Source organism: Ogataea parapolymorpha, chromosome V (genome assembly GCF_000187245.1).
Source record: "Ogataea parapolymorpha DL-1 chromosome V, whole genome shotgun sequence".
Taxonomy (NCBI): Eukaryota; Fungi; Ascomycota; class Pichiomycetes; order Pichiales; family Pichiaceae; genus Ogataea; species Ogataea parapolymorpha.
The window spans coordinates 1,202,069-1,218,882 of record NC_027862.1 but is presented as its reverse complement, the minus strand read 5'-3'; the positions used below and the strand labels follow the sequence as shown (position 1 = coordinate 1,218,882).

Below are 16,814 nucleotides of genomic sequence, written 5' to 3'. Positions count from 1 at the left end.
TTGTTACATAATCATTTTATTTTCGCTACGTATTCTTCATGTTACAACTACAACCGCAGAACTTGCTCGTGGAGGAGGCAATTAGCCAGGCGTTTGCTCCGGACTACACGCCAGTGTTTCTGGACAGAATCATCACCGATTTTGATTTCACCACCTACCACTTGTCTACCCCAGAGTCCAAAACAAAACTTCTGCTGTCTATCAGCATCAAGTGCTGGAACGACCTTGTGAACTACGGAGTGAAGGAATTGCTCAACTCAAAGTACTCCAAGTACCCATTCATCCAACAAACACAACCCGAGTATGGTTATGACTACAGTCTTTACATCGATGTCGAGCAGGCGACGTTCTCTAACGAAGACGAAAAACAGCAGCTAATTGCCGAGCTTTCCCTTCTGAAGCGCAACTGTTTCGCCGCGCCATTCCTTCAGGCGTTCCAAAGATATGAGGTGCTCTCGAAAGAGCAGCCGGTGGACCCTAACAACTTGTATGGAGAGGATTCTCCCAACAACTCGAACGAACAGGTTCTGCAATTGCACTACAGAGACATGGAGTCCATCTACATCAAACCGTCGAATGATAGAGTGACTGTGATTTTCTCGACTATTTTCCAAGACGACACGGACAAGATCTTCTCGAAAGTGTTTTTGCAGGAGTTTAGCGATGCCAGAAAACGTAGCATCCAAAAGGCCCCGCAGGTGATCAACTCGCACCAGGAAATTCCGCTCGAGATTAAACATTTGGAGGCCGCCAACACCCACAACAAAACGTATATCACATTCGTGCTGTTTCCAAGACATCTGAGCACCGAAGACGTGAAGTGGAACTCTATCACTCACATCCAGCTGTTCAGGTCGTACTTCCACTACCACATCAAAATCGTCAAGTGCTACCTGCACCAGAGAATGAGATTCAGGGTGAATAGTTTCACCAAAATCCTTAACAGGGCCCGGAGAGACGTGGACGATGAGGAGCACAGGAGCGAAAGAAAGACCGCGAGCGGAAGACGGTTTGAAATGAGAGCGTGAGCCCGGGAATATGTATAGTGATTATGCACTGATTTTAGATACGAGTAAAACTCGGGTCGTGCGTCTTACCCAAATTCTTCGTCGAAATTTTATGAGGCAAAAACCAGCCAAATAAACACAGTCGGTACTCTATCGAAACATTGAACCATGTCCTTTTTCGGATTCGATCCATCAGGACCTCCCTCGTCTGGAGAGAAGGACCAGAAACTGGACACGCTCGATTTTGAGGAAACCTATGAGGGCCTCGGAGAGCAAGATGAGGACGCTTTCAACGACGAGACGTTTGGAGCCGACGTGAAGGAAATCGGGTCCAATTTCGATTTCACAGGCGGTCTGAAGCCTGCCTCGAAACCCCAGACAGTCAATCCAAATTTGTCTTACGCAAAGGCCGCCCAGGTCGACCAGGTGATCGCACCAATGGCCTCTTTGTGGAACGAGGAAGCGAAAACAGCTGACTCTGCGTCCTCGCAGCCAGCTTCAGAACAAAGGGTGTTGTCTCTCGAAGAGATCGAAGCTAAGCTCCGTCAACCTCAACAACAAGTGCCCCAGATGCCTCAGATGAACCCTTACATGTATCAGCAGCAACAGCAACTTTTGGTTGCGGCCATGGCCTCCGGACAGTTCCCTAACCCTGCAGCCGCTGCCCAAGCATTGGCCCAAGGCTACTTCCCTCCGTTCCAGCCAGGAGTTATGCCTTTCATGCCGTTCCAAGCACAGCAAATGATGCAGCAGGGCGCTTTGGGTCAAGGACAACAGCCCCAGCAAGTGCAACCACCTCCTGCGGGTCTTCAGGTACCTCAGGTGCCTCAAGTGCCTCAATCGGCTCCCGCTCCAGTTCAGCAACAACAGCAACAACAGCAACAGCAACCAGCATTACAAGCTCCTCAGGCTCTTCAGTCCCCCCCTGTTCTAAATGCTGCTTCTCCACCTCCTCACTCTTCCCAGCCTGTGCCACAGGCCGTTGAGCAGAAGGTGCCTGCTTCGGCTTCTGCACCTTCCTCATCTGCTACACCAGCTCCCCAGTCTGTCCAACAGGTTGGTTCGAGCGATGCTACGGGAAACTTCCCTCCCCTGGGCTATGATGAAAAGCCACGGAAGCAAAGACCTCAGAGACAAAATCCAGAGAATCTGACACAAGAAGAGAGAGAGAAGCTTTGGAGAAGACAGAACAAAGTGTCAGCAATTATCAGATGTTCTGGATTTATGAACCCAAGAGATAAAGACTTTGTGACCAGGGTTCAGCTCTCTCAGATTGTCACTGACGATCCGTACAATGAGGACTTCTATTGTCAAGTCTACCGAGTGCTGAACTCCTCTGTCGGCGAAGACGATATGAGCTCCATTGCACAGAAATATTTAGACCAGTCTGGACATAGATTGGGAGGCAGGGAGAAGAGGGCCGATGTGGCCCTACAGAGAATGCAACAGCAAGTTTCCAAAGCCGTCACTGTTGCTAAGGAGCGCGGAGAAAGAACCGGAGTGCTTGCAAAGGAAGGTGCTTTGGGTAAAGTGTCTGTTGGCTCCGGCAAACAGCCAAGAAAGCAGTTGGTGATCAATACCACGGGCAGCTCCGACGAGGTTGTTGTTCCAAAGGAGAACGTGTACTCTAAGTCTTCAAGAGCTTTCCAGCTCTCTGTGATTGAAGACATCTACTCCCAGGTTTTGAAGCTTGAATCTCTGGAGCGTGAAAACCAAGAGCGGGATTCCAAGGACCTTTGGAACGCTCTTCGTCTCAATGACACAATTGAGACTTCCAGTACTGTCGTTTCTCCATTCATTTCTGTACTGTCTATCGACAAGGCGATGAAAGTGTTTAACAGACTGTTCCATTTCCTCAATCCCGAGCAAAAAATTAAGCTGATGGAGGCGATTTTTGCCAATCTGCATAACATCGACGTGGTCATGAAGGGCTCGTATGCCAACTACGTGAACGAAAACTACGAGATTCCGAAAACAGAAAAGAGTAAGATTGAGCTTTTCCAGATGACCGTCATGAAAACGCTAGTTTTATTTGTTAGCGAATCGGACTTTCAGCAGGTTCTACGGTTTGTGGCTTTAATCGTTAAAGGCGGAAATAACAATGTGCTATTTTTGTCCACGACAAAAATTGGACTCTCGCTGATTACCATACTTGTTTCGCGACTGGAGCTGATCAAGCAGGAATTTTCTGCCGGACTCAGTCCGCAAGACCTTGCTCAATGGCAGACTATCTACGACCACCTATTCCAAGCATTAGAAGGCAGACTGGCTACTATCTTCCCGCCGTACCTTTCGAACGATGACGCGCGCAAAGTGCGTAATTCCGAGTCGAAGAGCGACGATTCTTACATTTGGCAGTTCTTGGCGTCGCTCTCTCTTGCGGGTCTACTAAGTCATCAAAGAATAATTGTCGATGAAATTAGGAACGAAATCTTTGGCAGCATGGGTGTGAGCAAGGCTCTCAAGGAGTCTGGCGATTTGCAGGGTGCCGAGAAACATCTTTCGAATCTCAATCTGTTCCTGAATGTGATGGGACTGAAAGCCTCGGAATCAGATATCACCGAACTATAAGTGCCTACAATGACGTTATTACACTTCCGCCTCACGATTTTAAAAAAACGTCACCTTTAACAGCAATTTTCGGCCGATCTATAAGGGGTGGGGGTGCAATTGCTTTCATTTCGTGCACTCGATAAAAAAAGGATAATTGTATGCATGAAATTGCCTTCTGCCAACAAATTATACTGTAGTATTATATACTTGTCTTAATGGCCAGTTAGATAGATTTCCATGGATGGACTGTCGTTATTGTAAGTATCTTAATATCAGGGACTAATTCGATGAGCTGCTACGGTCCAACTGTCTCTCCGGACGTTGTATTTGAAGTTCTAGATACAGATCCAGACAGTTCTAATCTTCACATATACAAGGCGAGATTGCCTGATCACAAACAGGTTGCTGTTCGGAACGCAAGCTACTCTGCAGTCATCCCACATCAGGGGGACTATGTGGATGGTCTCTTGGTCGATGGACTTTCCGACCAAGACCTCCGGCATATGGACTACTTTGAAGGCTACGAGTTCGCTTCCGTTCCCGTAAAAGTACAGCTTCTTGATCCAATTGACATACGCCACGGCGACCACGATGGAAGAACCGAAATCAACAACACAACCTTCAAAGCCGGTCTTTGTTACATATGGAATGACTCTTACGACCGTCTGGAGTTGTAGTCTCCAAACAGCAAATAATCTGATTTCCAGATTTAGTAATAATATAATATTAATTTACAGCCCCATCCTAGAAACCAGCCATCTACTAATTTTGATCTCTAAGATCACAGACAACTTAAACTTTGCTTTCTTTTACAACATCCTCATCATGTCGGAACGCTCCAGTGTGTATTCCGAAATGCCCATGCAGAAGCTCACCGTTACCAATCCAGACCTGGATGCAATCTCTTTGAGAACTCCTGAAAATAGGCAGCTTCCACGAGATGACAGTCCCCACAGTAGCTCTAGTCACCACAGCTCGTCGCCAACTGTTCCCAAACATAGCTTCACTGACCATTGGAATAGAAGAGTCTCCAATCTTTCCAATGCCCCAGGTAATAGGTCATCCATGATGTCTGAATATTCAGGCATTGTGCAGCACGTTGACATCGATACCGTGAAATATGTGGTGGACAGAGACTCCGACACGTCCACCACTGTTCCTTCAGAAAGACTCTCGGAAGTGAAGAAAGTCAACGGCTCAAAAATTCAACACTCTTCGGGAGCGAAAGACCTCTCTGGTTTCTTGAAAGAAACGTCTCCGGTGATGGAAGAAGACGATAAAGAGAGTATCAAAAAACCCCAGATCATCCCAGTTGCCCGCCCATCCGAATTGCTCAGCGATGGGTTCCCACGCGTGCCAGATAAAGAACAGTACACTCAATTGAATTTAACCATTCCAGCAAGATCTCCAAGGCGGCCTCTATCTGGAGGCTTTCACTCAATCGATAAGATTTCCAGCAAGCCTGGACGTCCCTCGATGGACTCAAGCTCCTCAGGAAGATCTAGCGGCCGCGCCAGTGGAAAATTCGACGACATCATGAAGGAGTTTGAGGATCTTCGGAGCGAAATTGAGGCAGAGGCCGATCAAGAACAAAACAGCCAAAAATTCGGCATACCTCCTTTCAATATTCACCGATACTCGCCCTCGCAGGCCACCAGCGTCCGCACAGGCGCAGATTCTTTCCACACAGCCAGATCTATCAGTGAAAGCGAGGATGATAACGAGAAAGAGGAGACGGAGCCATTGAGGAAAGTCAATTCTGGCTCTACCGTTTCGGAGGAATCTATATTCGACCAGACTGCCAGGGAACAAAAGCTGGAAGGTACAGAAGGTGTCCCAGAAGATGACTATGAAGACATCGAAGACCCGCAGGAAAAGCCCGTGCCGCGAGCCTCAACTAAAACGAAAAAGCGCGCAAAAAGACCAAAGTCTAGAATTAAATCGTTTTCCTATGATACACTAGCACGTCTCCTGAATGCAACTGATGGAATTGTTATTGGTCAGGAGTTCGCCGATCTCGATATTCCTGCTGACGAGAAATATCTCATCGAGCAGGTTGTCGATTCCCTGTCCAGACTAACTGCTAACATGATGCTCAATCCAAACCATTACCAGCAGGGATGCGAGCGCTTGGAACGAGTTTTGGGAGCTCTAGAAGGCTTTGACTAATTTCATTTTCTTTTTGGGCCTCTTATTGGAGCTGGTGGTTTAACGTGGTTGGGATCAAACATAGGCGCGTGTTTCAGAATCTCAGGCACAGCGAAAAATCTAATCTGTGACCCCCTAATGAAAACCTGTGGCTGGTATTGGGTGGATCCGTTAGTATTGGTCATTGTAGCGTCTTTAAGTTGAACGTTCATAGTATCTTCGGACTCAATTAATTTACCTTTATACGAGACTCCCGAAGTCAACTCCACTGTAATAACATGTCCCTAGTTGTTAGAGTTGTATGCTTGAATTTCTTTGTACTTACCTGAGCTTCATTCAGTAATTTCACTGGTATACTGATCGCCATTATATCAAACAAGTAAATATAATTTTTTAGTGTATTTAAGTCAACTTTTGGTTATGTGCCAATAAATAGGATCTAAGACTGATGTTTAATTTCGAAGAGGTCCAACTACAGTTCCAGATCCAATCGCCCATACAAAAGCTTCTTGTGAAAGGCAATGTGCTTTATCTAGTGCTCATAAATGGTTTAGTGTACCGGATATATCTAGACAACCCGGAGAAGGTAGATAAGATACAGGTGGATTCCAACAACGTAACCGTTGCGAACGCTTACTTGGACCCCTACGGTTACCATTTGGTGGTCCAAACGACTAAGAATGAATACTTCTACCTGAATATCCACTCTGTTCAGTTTAAGTCATTATCGAAACTCAAGGGAAACTCCGTCTGTTCATTTGTGTTTTTTAGTTCACATGTCACAAAGAAAAATACGGGCCCAATCCTTGTGGGAACCACCACTGGTATCATTAATGAGTACAGAATAGAGCAGAACAAAGAGAGAAGCTTTAAGCAGCTATGGAGAGGAAAAGATACATTAACGGCCATGTACGCTACACAAGACGAGAAGGACATAGTATCACTTGTTGTTCACCTGGGCGAGCGAAAACTTGCGCGATTTCAAGGTTCACTTGGAGACTCGTTGCTAAATAACAACCCTTTACTGTTGTCTTTTGGCGTTATCTCCGTGTTCACTGCTAATGAGTCGACATTTGCATTCATTGAACAAACAGACGATGGCAGCTCACGTTTGGTGATTGGTGATTTGGCCTTTCAAACTCGCAACGAACTTCAACGATACGAAATTTCGACAGCCGATTACAAAAGTCTGCTTCTCACCAAGTACCATTTGATTGCATCTTCTCGAAATGAGATGGTAATTTTCAACCAGCTAAATGGAAAGCAGGTATCGCAAGAACACTTGATTTTTGATGTCTCCGATACGACGGCTGACTATCGTATGCAAACTTATTGGGTATATTCCTCTTCGACTATTCACGAGTTGGTGGCAGACGAAGAACACTCAGATGTTTGGAAGGTGATGATGGAGAAAAAAATGTATGATAGTGCATTACAATTAGTCGGAAGTGACCAGCTCAAACGCGATATTGTGCTCATAAATAAGGGCTACGATTTGCTCGAGAATGGAGATACAGACGAAGCAGCCAGAGTTTTGGCAAACACCTCGGAGTCCTTTGAGCAAGTGGTGCTAAAGTTCATGAAAAGCCCAAGCCTGCTAGTGTATTTGGGAGCTAAGCTCAACAAACTACCCAAATCAATGTACATGCAGCGTGTCATGCTGACCAGCTGGATGGTGGAGCTTTATGTGAAGAAAATCAACTCTGGAGAGTCTCCTGACCTTGAAGGGTTTTTGAAACAATACCAGGACTCGGTCGACAAAGAAACGGTTTATCAGATATTACTTTCCCATAACCGGAAAGAAGAGCTAGTGCGATTTTCTTTGATGAAAGAAGATTACTCATTTTTGTTGAAATATTACCTGAACTTACAGCAGTGGGACAAAGCACTGCAAATCTTGTCCAAGGAACAAAAACCAGAACTTATCTACAAATGTGCAACAGCATTACTTATCAACTATCCGGCTAAAACCGTGGACTTATGGCTGCGTCTGGTGGATGATTTGGACTTCAGGAAGTTGCTTCCAGCCTTATTGACATACAATAAGTCCATAGCCCTAGGACACGGGATTGCTCCTAAACACAATCAAGCGCTCCGCTTTTTGAATTTTCTTGTTAAAGAGAAACAAATCAAAGACAAACTCGTGCACAATACACTTCTCTCGCTGTTGGTGACTTATCCGTCGGATGATGAGAAGCTGGTATTGAATTATCTCGAAAGCAGATCAAAGACTCTTTTCAACCGTGAAAAAAGTTACGAGGTGCTATTCGATGCAGACTTTGTACTTCGACTGTGTTTTGAGTACAACAAAATTAAGAGCGCCATTTTCATCTACTCCATGCTAGAAGATTACGAAAGTGCAGTTTCGCTAGCCTTGAAGCATGGCCTGATCGAGTCTGCTATCCTCGTCGCAGACAAGCCCAATCCATCGTTAGAACGCAAAAACTTGTGGCTTCAAATATCGACCATTCTGATTCAAAGAACGGTTAACAATCAGCCTGTGGCTTTGGAACTTGGGGAGGGCAATAAGATCCGCAATTTGCTGAGCTACCTGATGAAGAAATGCGATCTTTTGACGATGAAAGACCTGCTTCCTTTATTCCCTGACTTCGTGATCATTGACGACTTCAAGGACGAGATAGTGCGCTCTCTGGAGTCGCTTTCAAATGATATGGAGAATCTATCAACAGAAATGACGGCATCGCTACACCAATCAGAAAAAATCAGTCGCAAGATGGAAGAATTCCAGCAAGATAGATTCCAGATCATTGAGCCAAACGAGTCGTGTGGTCTTTGTGGCAAGATCCTTGTTATTCGGAAATTCATTGTGTTCCCATGTCTACATTCGTTCCACCAAGATTGCTTAGTGAGAGAAATATTGGAGTCCACTGATTATAAATCTAAAAATGCTATTTACAAGCTGCAAAAAAGGCTTTTAGCAGCAAAGGGTAACAAACCAATGATGGAGGAGCTTAAACAGGAGATAGACCAGTTATTGTCTGCTAAGTGCTGTCTGTGCAGTGATATCAAAATCAACAGTATCGAAGAGCCGCTAGTCAAAAGTGCTGATAAAGAGCAGAGCGCATGGCTTTTGTGACTTCTATGTACATTTAACGCACACGCCACCTTTCCTGCATCTGTTTTGCAAAACTGACATTCATCAACATTTCTGAAATTTTTGTCTCAACCAGAACAACCAGCTTCGTAGCCAGCTCGAGGTGAACAAAGTTTTGTGGGAATCGATACGTAAGCCACAAATAAGCGGTCAGTAACCTGTGAAATTGCTCGAGTCTCATCAGTCTATCCTCTATAGGGTTGAAATCACCAATGTAGGTCCTCTTGCCGATAAAAGGATTCTCTTTAGTGCGTCTGGCTGCGTTTTCAATTTTTCTCTTCATGCGCTCGGGCACAGCTTCCACCCCAAACGACTTTGTGAAATTCTTGTGGAGCTTAGGCTTTGCTGGGTCCAAAGATAAATGGCTCGTTGTGGTCAAGTACAATGGCATTGACTTGTAGTCAAAGACAGAGCGCTTTAGTCTCTGAGCAACTGTGATCATGTAGTTTTGGAAGACGTCGGTAAGGATAGCGTGCATTGGTGAATCTTTTAGTTTCAGAACTGAAGGACAAGAAATGAAACGCAGCTGATCAGAAATGGCAAAATCGTCTTCCAAATGGCGTTCATTGATGAATTTGGCCATGGACATCTGGTCATCCATATGCTGTATGCGAAAGATCGATTCTTTAGGATTGGTGCGCATGCTCTTGTCCAAGTCGGCCTCAAACTTACGAAACATGGTTATCAGTTTCGTGTTCTTGGGGAACATGGAATAATAGTGCATCCACTGCGGGTCTGACGGCCAAAGAACAGCTTTGTCGAGATATTCGATAGGTGCCTGCATCACCACTCGTATCTTGTTGAGGTCCGCTTCTGTTAGAGCAGTGATATGACCCACGCCTTCTCCAATTCCAAACCTTCCTGCACGGCCACCAATCTGTTTGATACTCGAATTGGATAATGCTGTCATTCTTCGTCCATCGTATTTTTCCAGTGTGGTGAACACCACACGGTTGATTTTCAGGTTCAGCCCCATTCCAATGGCATCTGAGGCAACAACAACGTCGTACTCTCCATCGTTGAACATCCTGGCCTCTTGGGATCGCGTCTCTGGGGGAAGGGCTCCGTATATAACAGCACATTTGAGATTGGTGTCACGTTCGATCTGAGCCTTGATCGTCAAGATCTGCTTCTTGCTGAATGCAACTATACAATCTCCACGCTGGACCTCGTCTAGCGAAATAGCTTCACTGTCCACAGCAAGCTTCCCAAGACGGTTGTAATTGTTAATCTCAATATCATCTCCAGTCATGGCGACGAGCTTTTCCACTAGCGGCACAGCAGAAACTTCTCCACAGAGATGTATTTCCTTGGCCCGCGCTCCCAAAATCACATTTGTCCATGCAGACCCCCTAAATGGGTCGCCAATCATTTGGATCTCGTCCACAACGACCACGTCGAACGGTTCACTCATTGGAATCATCTCAATGGTGCCAGAAGTTAGTCCTGCTTTGTTCCCGTACTTGTCAGAGTCAAGAAGAACTTCCTCTCCAGTCATCAGGTTGCACCTTATGCCTTTATTTTGGAACTTTTCAAAAACCTCTCTGGCCAGCAGCCGTAAGGGACCAGCATAATACCCTTTGGAACTAGTCTCGAGCCGTTTAAGAGCGTTGTATGTCTTTCCACTGTTGGTAGGCCCAACATGCATGATGATCTTCCTTTTGAGTTTACGCGCTTCCGGGTACCATGCGTAGGGATTGTCGAGATTTAACGAGTTCAAAGTCATATTCTTGTTGTAATTCTGGGAATTGGAGGAGTCCTCGTAAACTTGCTGAGCATAGAGTGGCCTCAGTCTGTGATAGGCCATTTGTTCAACAATCCTCTGGATCGTGCAGTGCAGCGTTGAACGACCGTCTTTGCCTTGAATCACGGTGATGGGATACTTTTCTAGCTTGTCTTCATTTTCAACAAGGTGGTTGACAAGTTTGTTGGCATTTTCATACGTGTATTGTCTAGAAAATAGCGAGCGCTCGTTTGTCACTGGCTCCGACTTTCGAAGAAGTTCGAACTGCGTTTGTGACAAAATAGTTGAAAATAAGGAATCTTTTTTCAGGAAATCAGACGGCATCGACTTCAAGGGCGGGTACTGAAGGGGTTTGCCTGCTTCCCAGTCTTTTCTTAAATTCCCTATAACATCCCTAACAATCTCTTTCGTTCTTGACGTCCGTGTGGACAGATGTCGCACGAAGAGACGCAGCATTATGGGACTAATATTTTTCAGATGCAAGTTTTTATTTATTTTTCCTGCACGTCGATCGACTCAAAGTCTTTGAAAAATGGCCTTTCTCATAGTTGTTGGCGGCCCCTCTGGAACGGGCAAATCCACAGTCGGCGAGCGTCTGAGCAGAGATCTGGACTGTCCGTATGTGGAAGGAGATTCATATCATCCGCAGTCAAATATCGACAAGATGTCGCAGGGCATTCCATTGACGGACGACGATCGTTGGGCCTGGCTAGAGAAGCTCACTAAGGTGGGGGTTGATGCCATCGGCCAGGCAGGAACTGCTGTAGTGACTTGCTCGATGCTAAAAGTGAAATACCGTGATTACATCAAGAAAATCGCCAAACTGGAGAAGCCGGATATCAAGGTGTTGATGCTATTTCTGTACAACGACTACGATATAATTTACCGAAGAATGAGCCAGAGAGCAGGCCATTTCATGAAAAGCAGCATGCTTAAGAGTCAATTCGATGATATGGAGGTCCCGAAGAACGAGGAGGGGGCATTTGCGATCTATTGCGGTGAGAAGTCGCAGGAAGCGATCGGAGAAGAGGTCCTTCAAATAGCTAGACAAGTAATGACAACCCGTGAGTAATATACATTTGTTGGTGTTAGCGTCTTTTCCTTGGATCTTCGTAGGCTCCAAAAGCACGTTTCCCATTGTAATATGTTTGGGACGTGCCGCCCAGGATGTCGTTATCGTCTTTTTGAATTTTTCGCTGCGGATATTTGAAGGGTGAGTTGGCGAAAATGTTATCGACCGGCTTGGGCGCTTCCTGAAACCATTTATGGTCTAGCGACTCAAGCGCATCTATGCGCTTGGCAGGGTCGTATTCCAGCAGACTCGCTAGCAACCGAAGACAATTTTTGTTGCTTCCTCCATTTGATTGGTACCATGCTTTCAGGTTTGATGGAAACGTCGATATCTTGGACAAATGCGGGTATTCTGGGTAACTGTTCAGGCTGGGCCACTTATCTAGCGTTGGAGTGCCTAGGATCTCGAGGATCTTGATCACTTGATTTTCCTGGAACGGTACCTGTTTCTTGTTATCCATTTTGGTTTCTTCGCCTTTGAATAGTGGACGTAGCGAGAGAAGTTCCGCCAGAATGCATCCGACAGCCCATAGGTCAATGGCAGGTGTGTAGTGACGCGCCCCCAGCAGCAGCTCCGGCGCTCTGTACCAAATAGTGACCACAACCTTGTCGCCCGAGTAGAGACTTTGCAAAGGGTTGCTGAACTTCCTGGCCAAACCAAGGTCTCCAATCTTGACCACTCCATCGTTCGTAACCATGATGTTTGCTGGCTTAAGGTCTCTGTGTAATACCCAGTTCTGATGTAGAAATGAAAGCCCTTCCAATATTTGGTACATGGCCGACTTTAGTGTCTGTTCTGGGATTTGTTTGTGGTCCGGCTGCGAGTGATAATGGATGATCTGCAGAAGATCGTGTTCTGCAAACTCGAAAACCATATATATACATTTTCGTTCGAGAATGATCTCTATCAATCTCGAGATATTCTTGTGTTCCAGCTCTTTGCAGAGCGACATCTCTCGTATCGCACTCTGGCTGATTCCTGTGTAATGAGTTACCTCGTTGTCTTTGGAGTCTGTCTTGAACTTCTTGATGGCATACAGACCGTTGCCCAGTTCCTTTGTCTTGCCGCGAGCTTTGTACACCTTACCATATGTTCCCGCAGCGATATACCCCAAGATTTCGTATTTCTGGACAACAGACACTCTGGCCTGATCTCGCCGTCTTCTGTATGGCCCAATGGTAAAGAAGTCCGTGGATGCTACACGCATCGGCTGCCCAGCCGATGCGTACGGATACTGTCTATAGTTCTCCATTTATCTATTTTTTTAATCTCAATTTTCTACATGAAAAATGTACAGGATTATTTAGGACGAGCTTTGTTGGCCGCCCGTTTGGCCTTGGCGCGTTCCATCAGTCTTCTCCAGGCCATCTGGATAGGCTTGACGCACCATCGGTCAAAGAATGGGGCTAGTGCAAAACAGACCGGTAGTCTCACTGGCAGAAGCAGCTTAGTAGCGGCGTAGGCATTGGCTCCCGCAGTGACGATCTTAGTCTTTTCCACCAGGTCCACGTCCAAATTTATAAGCCCTTTGGAAAGTACCTCAGCTCCTCTGGCCAGTAGATCCTGCGGCACGTCCAACGGAACCCAATTGTAGTGGAGGAAAAACCACCAAAGTCCTAGAAATGGCACAATGGCAGTGATCTCGTGGAGTATGGCAAAACTAATACCAAAACCCAACGGACGCATAGTCATGCTTCGAGCATAGGGCTTGAGTATCCTGGGCGTCCATCTGTACCATCTACTCTGCTCGAGTCTGGCCAATCTGTCTGCGTCTTTGGTATCTGCCACTGGACTATTTGCTTGCTCTGCCTCGACTGCTGGCTTTGGTATTTTTGGCTGCGACTTGTATATGAGCGTTCGGGACACGCTGACAGAGAAACTCCGTTTCAAGTTGGCCTGCAGAATGTTTGTAATTCCGAGTCTGCTTCTTATCATTATGGAGTGGAGTCAAAATGAAGAAAATATTATTTCCAGATAATAAATAAATATACCCATACAAAAGATTGCAACTAGTTGACGCTCACACTGCGAAGGTACTCGGTTCTCGAAAAGCTCGACTCAGCCTGGTCGGTTCCACGGTCAAGAGCCACCCATTTTGGCTCGTCCTTGAATAACCTCAAAGCTCTGACGTACTTGGAATTAGACAGGGTGAACCGATGATAGATGCCGGCTGGAAGAATCAAAAGATCACCCTTGGTCAGTTTTGCGCGAATCCATCTGTCGTTGTCATCTCTCACATCGAAATAGCCTTCACCATCTAATATGTACCTGATCTCCTCGTCCTCGTGGAGATGTTCTTTGTAGAAAACCTCCAGCTTGGCTTGCAGCGCTTCTGGTCCACCAGGGAAAGTTGCCTCTGAAAGAACAATTTCGTCTCTATTCTTATAATTGCGCTCTTTGGCCACAACGTCGACCTCTTCCACAGTCTCAAAATGTCTGTAAAAAACGCCTATTTTCTCCAGCTGCTCCAGGCTAACAGGCTTTCCCGAATTGTGCTCGTCAGTGAAAGTCCCCGGCAGTTCGTCGTGGTAGTAGAAGGCACCCATTACGAATTAACAGTTCAATAATTAATGTGATAAAAATCTTATTTCTTTCTCTAGCCTTCTAATCCAGTTAGCAAAATTCACGTGCTACTTTTACATACTTTAAAACCTCACTCTTAATGCTCTGGTTGAGCTTCCAAACCTGTTCATCATCCACAGCTAAATCGCCCAGCTGGGATGCAAACGTGTGGACCTCAGCCTGCAGCCGATTGCTGCTGATCCCACTAATCCTTGACCATCCGTTGTAATCCTGCGGGAGACCGTCCGAAAGCATCATGGAATACAATATCTGCTGGAAGATGCCATCTGAAGACGTTGATCTTTGTAGAATAGCAATCCCCCTTAAGAATCGAGTCATTCCTAGCCCCGAGCGCTCCAAAATGCGTTGTATGAACCTCTGCAATGAAACCTGGTTTGTACCGTGGCGGAGCGAGATTGTCTCGCTCACAATTTGCACAACCAAATTCATAATACGAGTCCGTTCGTTATTTATCTCTGTGTAATTGTGCACATAGGCACTCTCATAGGTATAATTGCTCATATCGTCGTCTGTGTCTGAGGTGTCGCTCACCAGGTCGGGAACCGTATCCATACGCATACGTTTTCTGATCTCCCTACCTGCTCTATAATCTGCCTGATGCATGATTAATTGAAGGTGGACACTGCGGAGCCCATTCTGACCATCTCCAAGCCCACTAAAAATCCGACCAACGCAAAGTGCTTATATATAATAAAGGTGACTAATATATATATATTTTTTTTTTGACTCATCCGGAGAAAACAGGCAATTTGGAATTGTTACGTAAGCACAAAGGTGCCATTTCGGTGCGGCTCTTTGCCGGTTAGTCATAAGGCAAGTGGCTCCATCTGTATTTTTCTATACAATAACTAGAATGGCGTGTGCCACTTGACAATAGATATGCATTCGATTATGACCATTTCGCGGCCAATGTGTCATTTAATGGTCTTTCGGCATCAAATCTCCTTGCCCTTGGTGAAATCGTAGCCAAAGACAATAGCGTCCACGTAGCCGTGGTCTTTCAAGTAGCCGGCACCCGGCACCCGTCCAATCCTCTCAAATCCAAGGTTGTCCCAAATTCGCGAGCTGGCCTTGTTTGTTTCATAGACAAGGTTGAACACGCTGTAACGGTAGCCTAGTTTCGGTGCATACTCTAGGTAGCTTTTCCCAAGAAGTTTGCCGATTCCCATTCCTCTGTGCTTGCTGGAAACGAGAAACCCTGCATTGCAGTTATGCGACGATCTCCCCGGGTAATTTGGTTTTATGTAATACGACCCCAGGAACTTTTCACCGAGATCGGTTTCTTTTGCTAGCTCGATAGCGTGAGAAGTGGACTCGAATTCCCCTTGGAGCATGATTGCAAGGAATTTGGGGCAGTAGTAATCCAAAAATTCCTGTTCTGTAAGAGGCTCGATTTGGGCCAAAGTGTTTCCTTGCTCGACTTCGTAGTTGTATTCCTTGTGCAGCTTATCAACCAAGGATTTTGGAACCTGGTTTATAGACTCAAACGGCACGATTGTCGCGGACTGGCCGTTTCTCAATGTGACTGGTATCACGCTGAACATAATAAACGATTGAGGGCTACAATGGTTCCTTAAGTACTCACTGAAAATCCGCTCAGACAGGGAGTTAGGTGGACCAAAAAGGCAGTTGCGCCTGTAAAACTTACGTACACCAGATTTCTACTCGATCACGAGCGAAAAAAAAACCATTAGGCTTCCGGTGATTACGTAACAATCGATAAGGAATTCTTTACCCGATTCAGGAAAGCACTTTTCGGTCACAAGAGACATTTCTGGCTCACTCTCGTTCCTTTAGCAACTCTTGTATATGGGCCAGAAGTCTTCACCAGGTATCCTCTTTGATCCCGTGGAGCATCTGGCTTTTTCAAAGTCGAAGATCCCCCGCTCGACAAATGTGCACAGCTTTCATTTGGACCCCACGCTTAACTCCCTGGAACTTGTTGGCGAAGGCTCATTTCCACTGTTCTCCCGCGAATGTGTGGATTTGTTGCGTCAGGAGGTTGAGCAGTATTCTCAAGTTGTGCTTGACAAGGAACCTGAGAACGCTTTCACTTCTCCCAAACTAAGAGACTGCGAACAACTTCTTCCGTTCGTGTACCAGGCATGGACCCATCCTGCCACAGTTCATGCGATCAGTGTGATTTCTGGCTTTGACATGAAACTGTGTCTTGACTACGAAATAGCGCATTTTTGTCGTTCTCGCAATTGCAGCCAGGTTCTGGTCCGTCAAAAAAGCGTGGCATATCCTTACATTTGTGTCATGGGCTTGAATTCCACCGATATGCAGTCATCAGGGTATGCCACCGTGCTGAAGGGAAGGCTTTCGGAAAACCTGGCAACAAAACAGCCCCAGGAAAAAGACTCCCTAACGGTGGTGCTGTGTGCAACGTTGCAACCAGAAAATGTTATATGCTACGAAGACACAATTTTCTTGGAGAAATGCTCGCTTCCCAAGGCGCAGAAGCTCATCAGTGACAAGGAAATGGTGCCAGTGTCGAATTATGCCGACTTTAAAGATTTCGGAGTCTATCAGTCCTGGCTCAACGACTATTATGATAAAGAAAACCACGCAAACAGCATTAATAAATAA

General features: G+C 45.9%; 14 protein-coding genes across 14 annotated transcripts; 7 read left to right on the top strand and 7 right to left on the bottom strand.

Annotated features, from left to right (window-relative positions):
- Positions 1-38: 38 nt before the first annotated feature.
- Positions 39-1,028, top strand: HPODL_04461 (Actin-related protein 2/3 complex subunit 2; the record flags this gene model as incomplete). Its single annotated transcript, XM_014079266.1, has 1 exon — positions 39-1,028. One exon carries the CDS (start codon positions 39-41, stop codon positions 1,026-1,028), a length of 990 nt encoding a protein of 329 aa, XP_013934741.1.
- Positions 1,029-1,175: 147 nt separating this feature from the next.
- Positions 1,176-3,578, top strand: HPODL_04460 (DNA topoisomerase 2-associated protein PAT1; the record flags this gene model as incomplete). The annotated part of the gene is made up of 1 exon (XM_014079265.1): positions 1,176-3,578. One exon carries the CDS (start codon positions 1,176-1,178, stop codon positions 3,576-3,578), a length of 2,403 nt encoding a protein of 800 aa, XP_013934740.1.
- Positions 3,579-3,797: 219 nt separating this feature from the next.
- HPODL_04459 (uncharacterized protein) lies at positions 3,798-4,237 on the top strand (the record flags this gene model as incomplete). Its single annotated transcript, XM_014079264.1, has 2 exons — positions 3,798-3,817; positions 3,853-4,237. 2 exons carry the CDS (start codon positions 3,798-3,800, stop codon positions 4,235-4,237), a joined length of 405 nt encoding a protein of 134 aa, XP_013934739.1.
- A 148-nt stretch (positions 4,238-4,385) lies between these two features.
- Positions 4,386-5,729, top strand: HPODL_04458 (uncharacterized protein; the record flags this gene model as incomplete). Its single annotated transcript, XM_014079263.1, has 1 exon — positions 4,386-5,729. The coding sequence occupies one exon, from the start codon at positions 4,386-4,388 to the stop codon at positions 5,727-5,729; it is 1,344 nt and encodes a 447-aa protein (XP_013934738.1).
- Positions 5,730-5,731: 2 nt separating this feature from the next.
- HPODL_05271 (uncharacterized protein) lies at positions 5,732-6,075 on the bottom strand (the record flags this gene model as incomplete). The annotated part of the gene is made up of 2 exons (XM_014079262.1): positions 5,732-5,992; positions 6,034-6,075. The coding sequence occupies 2 exons, from the start codon at positions 6,073-6,075 to the stop codon at positions 5,732-5,734; spliced, it is 303 nt and encodes a 100-aa protein (XP_013934737.1).
- An 81-nt stretch (positions 6,076-6,156) lies between these two features.
- On the top strand, positions 6,157-8,805 carry HPODL_04457 (Vacuolar membrane protein PEP3; the record flags this gene model as incomplete). Its single annotated transcript, XM_014079261.1, has 1 exon — positions 6,157-8,805. The coding sequence occupies one exon, from the start codon at positions 6,157-6,159 to the stop codon at positions 8,803-8,805; it is 2,649 nt and encodes an 882-aa protein (XP_013934736.1).
- Positions 8,806-8,818: 13 nt separating this feature from the next.
- HPODL_04456 (uncharacterized protein) lies at positions 8,819-11,023 on the bottom strand (the record flags this gene model as incomplete). The annotated part of the gene is made up of 1 exon (XM_014079260.1): positions 8,819-11,023. The coding sequence occupies one exon, from the start codon at positions 11,021-11,023 to the stop codon at positions 8,819-8,821; it is 2,205 nt and encodes a 734-aa protein (XP_013934735.1).
- A 76-nt stretch (positions 11,024-11,099) lies between these two features.
- Positions 11,100-11,639, top strand: HPODL_04455 (gluconokinase; the record flags this gene model as incomplete). Its single annotated transcript, XM_014079259.1, has 1 exon — positions 11,100-11,639. The coding sequence occupies one exon, from the start codon at positions 11,100-11,102 to the stop codon at positions 11,637-11,639; it is 540 nt and encodes a 179-aa protein (XP_013934734.1).
- Positions 11,640-11,655: 16 nt separating this feature from the next.
- HPODL_04454 (Serine/threonine-protein kinase SSN3) lies at positions 11,656-12,891 on the bottom strand (the record flags this gene model as incomplete). Its single annotated transcript, XM_014079258.1, has 1 exon — positions 11,656-12,891. One exon carries the CDS (start codon positions 12,889-12,891, stop codon positions 11,656-11,658), a length of 1,236 nt encoding a protein of 411 aa, XP_013934733.1.
- Positions 12,892-12,938: 47 nt separating this feature from the next.
- Positions 12,939-13,574, bottom strand: HPODL_05270 (Conserved hypothetical membrane protein; the record flags this gene model as incomplete). The annotated part of the gene is made up of 1 exon (XM_014079257.1): positions 12,939-13,574. The coding sequence occupies one exon, from the start codon at positions 13,572-13,574 to the stop codon at positions 12,939-12,941; it is 636 nt and encodes a 211-aa protein (XP_013934732.1).
- A 74-nt stretch (positions 13,575-13,648) lies between these two features.
- On the bottom strand, positions 13,649-14,185 carry HPODL_04453 (1,2-dihydroxy-3-keto-5-methylthiopentene dioxygenase; the record flags this gene model as incomplete). Its single annotated transcript, XM_014079256.1, has 1 exon — positions 13,649-14,185. One exon carries the CDS (start codon positions 14,183-14,185, stop codon positions 13,649-13,651), a length of 537 nt encoding a protein of 178 aa, XP_013934731.1.
- A 67-nt stretch (positions 14,186-14,252) lies between these two features.
- HPODL_05269 (uncharacterized protein) lies at positions 14,253-14,825 on the bottom strand (the record flags this gene model as incomplete). Its single annotated transcript, XM_014079255.1, has 1 exon — positions 14,253-14,825. The coding sequence occupies one exon, from the start codon at positions 14,823-14,825 to the stop codon at positions 14,253-14,255; it is 573 nt and encodes a 190-aa protein (XP_013934730.1).
- Positions 14,826-15,157: 332 nt separating this feature from the next.
- Positions 15,158-15,766, bottom strand: HPODL_04452 (putative histone acetyltransferase Spt10; the record flags this gene model as incomplete). Its single annotated transcript, XM_014079254.1, has 1 exon — positions 15,158-15,766. One exon carries the CDS (start codon positions 15,764-15,766, stop codon positions 15,158-15,160), a length of 609 nt encoding a protein of 202 aa, XP_013934729.1.
- A 265-nt stretch (positions 15,767-16,031) lies between these two features.
- On the top strand, positions 16,032-16,814 carry HPODL_04451 (uncharacterized protein; the record flags this gene model as incomplete). Its single annotated transcript, XM_014079253.1, has 1 exon — positions 16,032-16,814. One exon carries the CDS (start codon positions 16,032-16,034, stop codon positions 16,812-16,814), a length of 783 nt encoding a protein of 260 aa, XP_013934728.1.